This window comes from Euphorbia lathyris, chromosome 4 (genome assembly GCF_963576675.1).
Source record: "Euphorbia lathyris chromosome 4, ddEupLath1.1, whole genome shotgun sequence".
NCBI lineage: Eukaryota > Viridiplantae > Streptophyta > Magnoliopsida > Malpighiales > Euphorbiaceae > Euphorbia > Euphorbia lathyris.
The window spans coordinates 14,087,379-14,095,728 of record NC_088913.1 but is presented as its reverse complement, the minus strand read 5'-3'; the positions used below and the strand labels follow the sequence as shown (position 1 = coordinate 14,095,728).

General features: G+C 33.3%; 1 protein-coding gene and 1 pseudogene across 1 annotated transcript; both read right to left on the bottom strand.

Annotated features, from left to right (window-relative positions):
• Positions 1 to 2,064, bottom strand: LOC136227957 (uncharacterized). Its single transcript, XM_066016760.1, has 2 exons — positions 1,638 to 2,064; positions 1 to 387 (listed from the first exon to the last, which is right to left on the bottom strand). Exons 1-2 carry the CDS (start codon positions 1,932 to 1,934, stop codon positions 262 to 264), a joined length of 423 nt encoding a protein of 140 aa, XP_065872832.1. The 5' UTR covers positions 1,935 to 2,064; the 3' UTR covers positions 1 to 261.
• Positions 2,065 to 3,464: 1,400 nt separating this feature from the next.
• LOC136227061 (uncharacterized) lies at positions 3,465 to 5,840 on the bottom strand (annotated as a pseudogene).
• Between the last annotated feature and the right edge of the window lie 2,510 nt (positions 5,841 to 8,350).

The window sequence follows — 8,350 nt, the reverse complement described above, 5'->3', positions numbered from 1 at the left end:
GGTAAAAGGATTTTTCTATGCATAAATTCAACACAAAAAAGAGTTAACAAAAGCATAAGTTGTTTAATCCCTAACAAGGAAAATCCTACATATTCAAAAACCATAACAAAAGCTTTAAGTCTTAACAAAGCTGACTCTATACTCCATCCATCACTACTAAATCCAACCCTACTAATTGCAGATATCAGCAGTTACCCGTTGTCGTCTCCTGAAATCGTGCCAGCCACACAACAAAAATCCAGCCATCAGCTCTACATCCATTTATTCTACTTTGAGGAAGTGAGGACTGATCAATTTTGCAACTTCAAGAAACCCAACACGATCTCTATTGTCGAATATCTTTTTCAGCTTCTCATCACAGATTATTACCTTCTTGTCTTCAGGATCCTATAAAAGATAAGAAAAAACACTGTTGCTTAAAATTGATGTGTTACACAGTTCACCTCGACATTAAATACAGAAAATGCACATGAAAAGAACTTAATAACAATAATTTTGTTGTTCATCAGGAAAAAATGTTTCATTTTGCTAAAAACCCAAATATTGTAACTCGGAAAGACATCCAGACTCAGCAGCATATGAAAAGGTTTTCTCTGGTACATCATTATATAACAATGTCGTGGTCGGACTAAACACAAAAGAAAAGCCACTCAAGCTTCAAGTTCAACATTCAACACCAGCTTAAGCAAATCATTCAGCCAAAAGTATAAGCAAAAAATGGGTAAAAATCAGCTCAATATGTGCAATAATCATAACTCTAAAGCTTCAAGTTCAACATTGAACACCAAACTAGCTTTTTCTCAGATAGTAAGAGGCAAGCAAAAATGCTCATGTTATCCACAGAGAAAAGGAACCAAAATGTGCTAAAAATTACAATTATTCATGGCAATTCTGTGAAATAAAGTGATAGGCTATTGCATTCAGAACTTAAAATCCGCCTCTGCTGTTTTGAACATACACAAGTTAGAGCTGTCAATTTCTGAAACCAATAGCACGATTTATAGAGACAACTCACCTAACACGGTCCGTTTGACACGATTATCATTTTTCTTGCATTCATATCATACATAATCATGTGTTGTATATATCACATGACATAACACAATTATGACACTGTAACTCATTTTTTACCCTCATACACAAGCTTATCACTACTCTTTAAAGAGGTAAGCTTCTAATTTGTATAACAAGTATTACAATCAAAATTAGCAAGCTAAGATAATGAATTTCAAAACGTTCCTCTTTTACAATGATATAGAAAAACATATAAACACGTGGTTCTTCACCTAAGAAAAACCCCAAATTCCAATTCAAAATAATGAAGCCAATCAACATAAAGGAACTACCAAAAGCAAGAATCAGCAACTAACGCGCAGAAGACATGAGAAAATATCTAATCATTGTTAACAAAGTAGTTAGTCATAAGAAAATATCTAATCATTGTTAACAAAATTTCACATCCAAACACTCGCAATAATTTCATACTCAAAATCCCCAAACTCACACTTAATACTGTAGAGCCCACGCAGCCTTATCCACAAAATGAAAGCGAATTATCGAAATCCAAGCCAAAAATAGGAAAACCTAAAATCAATTAATAGAAAACCTAAACGAAAATGTTGACAATTGAAAAAGACCTGAAGATTATTGGCCTTGATATGGGCCCAAATGAGCTTAAGAGCTTGGGTGCGAGGGATTTCAGAAGCACCGACAACATCAGCCATTTCAGGGGAGACACGGCGAGGCTTCATGATGCCACGTGGCCGGCGCTGTTGCTGCTCCTGAGAGGAAGCGGCGGCGCAGGTGAGGAGGCGCACCGTTCGCAGGCCAGAGGGAGGGGAAGCAACAACCATGGATGAGGAATAAGAAGGGTTAAGAAACGTCGCCGTTCGAGGGGTCAAGAAAGCCGAGCAAATACCAGAAGAAATCGCCATCGAAGCTCAGTTTTCGCACACTCAGTCACTGAGGAAGAAGAGAAGATAGAGGGTTTTGTATTATCCTCCTGATATTTGAGAGAAGGGAAAGAGATAAAGAGGTGGTTTTTTGGGGTTTTCCGTGTGGAAATTTTCCAAAGCCCGCCTTATTTTCCTATGTACCATATTTTAACTTTTTCATTTTTCTAAATGACCAACTTACCCTTGGAACTTCTTCATGGATCGGGTCACCTAAGGTTCGGGCCGAGCTAGCCCAAATTAGGGAAAGCCCAACTCCACCCAGCCCAACACATTCAATTTATAAAATAAATTAAAATTAAGGATAAAGTACTAAAATAGATTTATTATTTTTGGAAAAGTATCAATTTAACCTCCACATACAAAATAACATCAATATAAATTTAACATTTAAAAAATGGTACCAATTTAGGCTTCGATCATGGAACGTGACATGTCATTTATATTAGGCCTAATATACAAGTAACCCCATGAACTTGTCCAAATGTTGTAACTGTCCCCCAACTTTCAATTGTAATAACTTATCCTCAAACTTGTCCAATTGTAAAACATAACCCTCAAACTTGTCCAATTGTAAAACAAAACCCCAAATTGGGATTTTTTTTTACCCCGTACTTGAAGCAATCGTAAAAATATTTTTCCGGATTCGTATCACGCCATTAAATCTTCAATGGAGCTATTTCTCCACATAAACACATTTTCACCGTCATAATATCCCAAAACTTTGAATCAAGAAATCACTAAAAACGAATAGGAATAACAAAAAGAAGAAGAAGAAGAAGAATGGAGGATTTCTGATTTACCGTTAGGTTGAAGAATAAGTTGAGGGATTGGGGATTTGGTTACTTAAATACTGATTTTTTTGGGTCCAAAGATTTGATTAACACATTCCACGAGCGATGCAACTTTTGTATTTCACGTGTTTCTTCAATTGTATTTCATGTCGGCAATTTGGGGTTCTGTTTTACAATTTGACAAGTTTAAGGGGTAAATTATTACAATTGAAAGTTCGAGGGAAGGGGGTAACATTTGGACAAGTTCGGTGAGTTATTTGTGTATTTGGCCTTTATATTACCCTGTTAAATTCTATTAATTATACGTGGAGAGAGAAATCAGAACTTAATGGAGTAATATGAATTATGTGCCACTTTCGAAGTCTAAATTGGTATAATATTTTAAACGTTAAATATTAGTGCTATTTTATGTGGAAGCTAAATTAATATTTTTCTAAAAACTATAGACTTATTTTGGTACCTTATCCCTAAATTAAACTATAATTATGAACGATAAAAATACATCAAATAATATATATATATATATATATATATATATATATATATATATATATATATATATAAGGGAAAATCGGGCCAAGCGACTTGCAGGGACGAATCCAGGATTTTTTTATAGTGGGGGCAAACTACATATACGATGTAAAAAAAATTAAATAACAACATAAATAAATAATTCCAACTACAATATATCAAAATAGATTACATAAAGTAATATCTTTCATAATTGTCCTCTACGCTTCTTCATATGTTGAAAGCGTTGGATAATTTTTTCATTGTCAATACTATCAAATACTTCTCTCTCAATATATGTAACTAAACAATCATTTAAAAAATCATCCCCTAAACGATTTCGTAGTGGAGTTTTCACTAAGTTCATAGCCGAAAATACTCTTTCCACTGAAGCAGTTGCAACCGGTAAAATTAAAGCTAGCTTCACAAGCAAATAAACAAGAGGATACAAAACACTCTTCCTTGTCTCAACTAAGCACTTAGCAAGATCTGCAATTCCTTTAAGCTCAGAAAACCGTCTGTCAGATCTCATATCAAAAATATAAATATCCAATTGATTCTCAAGTATAGCAATCTGCACTATAGAAAAATCAAATGGATACAAGTGGGCAAGCCTAGTAAGCTTTTGCTTATCAAATGCTGCAAAAGAATCAACAGGATTTAAGCACGCGACACATAACAGTAATTCTGAGTTTTTCTCTGTGAAGCGCTCATCGAGCTCTGAAAGTTGCATATCAATAACAGTATAAAATATATCAGCTTGATAATGACGCAAATTTGTAATTTTATGAGTATTTCTTCGTGACCTTCCTTGATCCACAAACATATCATCCATATTTGGAACGATGATGTTATTTTTTTCACAAAAAGAAGCCACTTGAATCAGAAGAGAATCCCATCCATCATCTCTCATTTGTTGGAGTAATTGTTTGGAAATGTTAACCAAACTTATTGCATTGATGATATCTTGATCTTTGCTTTGTAATGCTTGGGACAAATCGTTAGTAAATCCCAATATCTTTTTCATCAAATGCAAGTTGAAAACAAACTCAAATGTTTGTGTTAAAGCAAGTAAAGCACAAGCTTGACTTTTGTGCTCTAAACTTTTTCCATCTTCCTGAATCACATCAAGCACATCGATCACAGAGGGAAACATGGCGATTAGGCTTACGAATGAAACATAATGTGAACTCCATCGTGTATCACCGGCTCGTTGAAGAGAAGTTTCTTGATGTAATCATGTACCACTTTCTATCTCTCCATTTTGTAGTGCTTCAATAACTTTACCATATTGCTTCTCATGAAGAAGATCTCTTCTCTCTCATGAAGCTCCCACAATATTTGATAAGTTAGAAACAACATTAAACAACAAAGCAACACGAACATGTTTCTTGGCCACAGCAACTAGAGCTAACTGCAATTGATGAGCAAAACAATGGACATAATATGCAGAAGGATTTTCTTTCAAGATCAATGCTTTTAGGCCATTAAACTCACCATTCATATTGCTAGCTCCATCATAACCTTGCCCACGTAAACTTGATATACTTAAACCATGCTTGGAAAATAATCCCTCCATTGCTAACTTAAGTGATAAAGCAGTTGTATCACTAACATGCACAATACCAAGAAAGCGCTCAATCACACATCCTTTTGGGTTCACATAACGCAATACAATTGCCATTTGCTCTTTCATAGATATATCCCGAGATTCATCAATTAAAATAGCAAACAGTTCATTATGAAGATCATTGATGATAACTTTAGTGGTTTCAAAAGAAGCATCACACACAACATCCTTCTGAATATCAGAAGCAATAAGTTTAGAGTTACCTGGAGCATTGTCTAAAGTGACTTTTCTTATGTCTTCATTATGATTTGCAAGAAACTTTAGAAGTTCCAGAAAATTCCCTTGATTACTTGAATCATCAGACTCGTCATTTCCTCGAAATGCTAGTCTTTGATGTAAAAGAAATCGAATACAATCAATAGTTGCTGTTAGACGTATTCTGTATTCCTTTCGAGTTTGAACTGAATGAGTCTCAAAAGATACTTCAATGTGTTGTTTCTGATTCATCAAGTCTTCACATTGTTTCCAAGCTTGGTTATGAGCACTATTGTGGGTGCCAACATGAATTTGAAACCTTTCCTTCTTTTTCCAGTTTGTAAATCCTTCAATAATAAAACTATCCTTATTTGCTTGTTCTCCAATATCTTATCTGTAAAGATAACAACACAGATAAAAAGCTGCATCTTTAGAAATGCTGTATTCCAACCAAGTGCTATACTCTTTAAACCATGTAGGAACAAATCTCCTTAATATTTGTCCCATTCTTATTTGTGGAAAATCATGTTCATGAGGTTGACATGGACCTTTTTGCAGATAAGCTCTTCGAACTTTATCTCGATCATTTGGATGATAATCTGTAATTAATTTTCTTAACCCAGGATCGGAAGAAAGATCATTCAAATCAATTTCAATCCGAGGTTGTTTTGAAGAACACGTCGCTTCTCTTCCATCAACATTTTTGTCAATCGCTTGTTGTTCATTGATCGACTCTTTTCTAGCGAAGTATCTTTTCATAATCTGTATTAGAGAATAAGTTGATTAAGCTTAACTTAAGCATATGATAAGTTAAATTGATAAATTGATAAATTGGAATTCTTAAGTGCTAAATTGATAAATTGAGTTAATGTTAATTTAAAGTTAAATTGATAAATTGGAATTCTTAAGTGGTAAATTGGAAGGCTAAATTGTCAATGGCTAATTGCTAATCGTAAATTGTTAATGGTAAATTGGAATACAAACTAATGTTAATTTAATTATTAATTGCTATATTAACTACAATTTACAGACACAACTCATTAGATTATAAAGTGCTAGAAAACAACCAAATTGCTAAAAAAAAAACACAACTAAAGTCTTAAATTATATGTTAATAAAACAATTAATGTTCTGGACTATATAATAAAGTAAACAACTCAATAAGTCACTGGATTATATAATAAAGCAAACAACTCAATCAAGTTCTTATGCAAACATTTAGATTATAGGAATATATGTTTTACAATTATAGAAATGTAACTTTTCTTAGACAATTAACTTTGGGCTAATTGGGCCACAAAACAACTGAAAGTTTAAAATGATAAATTAGATTACATGACACAGCCAACAACTCAAGCCCTTGTGCAAACAAATCAAATACACAAAGCAAGGAAAATAAATAATTCATATAAATTCGCCCCCCTTCCCTTCCCTTCCCTGCTAACAAACAACTCAAAGTTTCTATGACTATGTCCCCCAAAACACAATTTTTCGACAAAAAAAACACAAAAGCAAAGCAGCAAGCAAGCAATTCAAAGAAGATCAGAGCAACAAACAAATAGCAACCTTCTTCGGTTCAGGGACGGAACTTTGAGATACAAATCGTTCTTGGACAGACTTGAAGGCTTCAAGTTGAAGGATGGAGTTGAAGCAGACGAAGTGCAGCAGGCAGGACAACAACGATTTCTTCTAATCGCATTTGAGAGAGGTTAGGGTTCAGATAATTCATTTGGGGATTTTTAGATTTTGGCCGATGGAATAGAAAGGTTGTGTCAAGGGCGTGGTTGTAATTTAAACAAAACGACGCCGTTCCACTTAAGTTGAACGACGTCGTTTTGTTTAAAGGAAATAAAAAAAAAATTACAACCATGTCCTCTCATCTTCTTCCTCAGATATCGAACAGTTTTGGATTTCTTCCTCCTGCAACAATGGGGGCAAGCAGTTTCAAATCTGAAAATTTTATATGGGATATTATTCTTTTACAGATCTCAGTGGGGGCAAGTGCCCCCATTGCCCCCACTGTAGATTCGTCCCTGACGACTTGGACATATAAATCTCAAACTCAATTTATTTTATGTACAATTTTGAGCAGCCTAGGTTAAACTAGTTAATGTATTTAAAGAATTAGAGTTTATAAATTAGGAATCTATGATATATTTGTTTAGGGTTTAGAATTTATAAATTGGAATTTAGAATTTTTAAATTATAGTGTAAAAGTAAATATATTCATAATTAAATTCGGTAATTTCATTTAGTTGTAATTTTATAATTATGATATTTATGTCTATTTTTAACTATTTGGCCCTAGATAAAAATGGTTGGGGCTTCTTCGCCCTCATGGTTATTATTTTTTAAAGTTTTACCTATATCTATTTGGTCCCCTGAAAATGGTTTGACTTCATCTCAGGGGCGGAGTCAGCCCAGGGTTTGGGGGCCCGGAACCTCCCCCGGGTCCCGGCTACTGGCTCCGCTCTTGAGTACTTGTTGTTTTGTCATATGTAGTCCTCCTAAAATTAGTTTAAATTAATTTTATATAGTATTATTTTGATGTTTAAAAATGGATAAGATGGTTAAAGATTATGTTTCTATTCAAAAGGTCTTATTCAACTTCCCCAATCTCATTTTATTTTATAAAGTTTTTATTTATTTTAACTTTATTTTCAATAATTATAAAAACATGTTACTATTATTAATTAATTTAAATGGACTTTTTATTTTGATAACACTTTTGAATTCATTTTTATTATGTCTTTATCATTAAAAAAATTAATTAAAAGTGTCCAACGTGAAAGAAGTAAACATATTTAATTTTCTATTAGTTCAATGTTAGTTTCTAAAAAATGATAACAGTTTTACAGTTTTAACGCGTTGGAGACTAAGAACATTCTATCCAACCCTGACGGACTGGACTTTGAAAATTTACCCTTAATCCCACGGCTAAAATTAGCCCTCCCAAATCTAAATACCTGGCTCCGCCACTTCTTCATCCTTGTTGGATTGGAGTTTATATTTTTTATTTTCAGCTTTTTGTAGCTGACATTTATATTAGTATAATGTTGTTAGGTTTATTAAAAAAAAAATAGCTTTTTTTCTAATAAAGGGTCACATTGCCTCGAGAGTCAATTTTAGCACAAATAAATTTTTGTTTATAAAGTCGTCTAAAATTTGGTCAATTTGATCATGGTACTTGAACTTGTTTTTAGAAAATATATACGAAGATTTTGTATTAAAATATCAATACTCATATATATATGTTTTTTATATTTAGG

Bases quoted from the DNA above. Each gene is read 5' to 3' on its own strand.
- LOC136227957 (XM_066016760.1), bottom strand. From the start codon at position 1,934: ATGGCGATTTCTTCTGGTATTTGCTCGGCTTTCTTGACCCCTCGAACG. The intron at 388-1,637 runs GTCTTTTTCAAT...TATCTTTTATAG, and splicing joins TCAAGGCCAATAATCTTCAG to GATCCTGAAGACAAGAAGGT.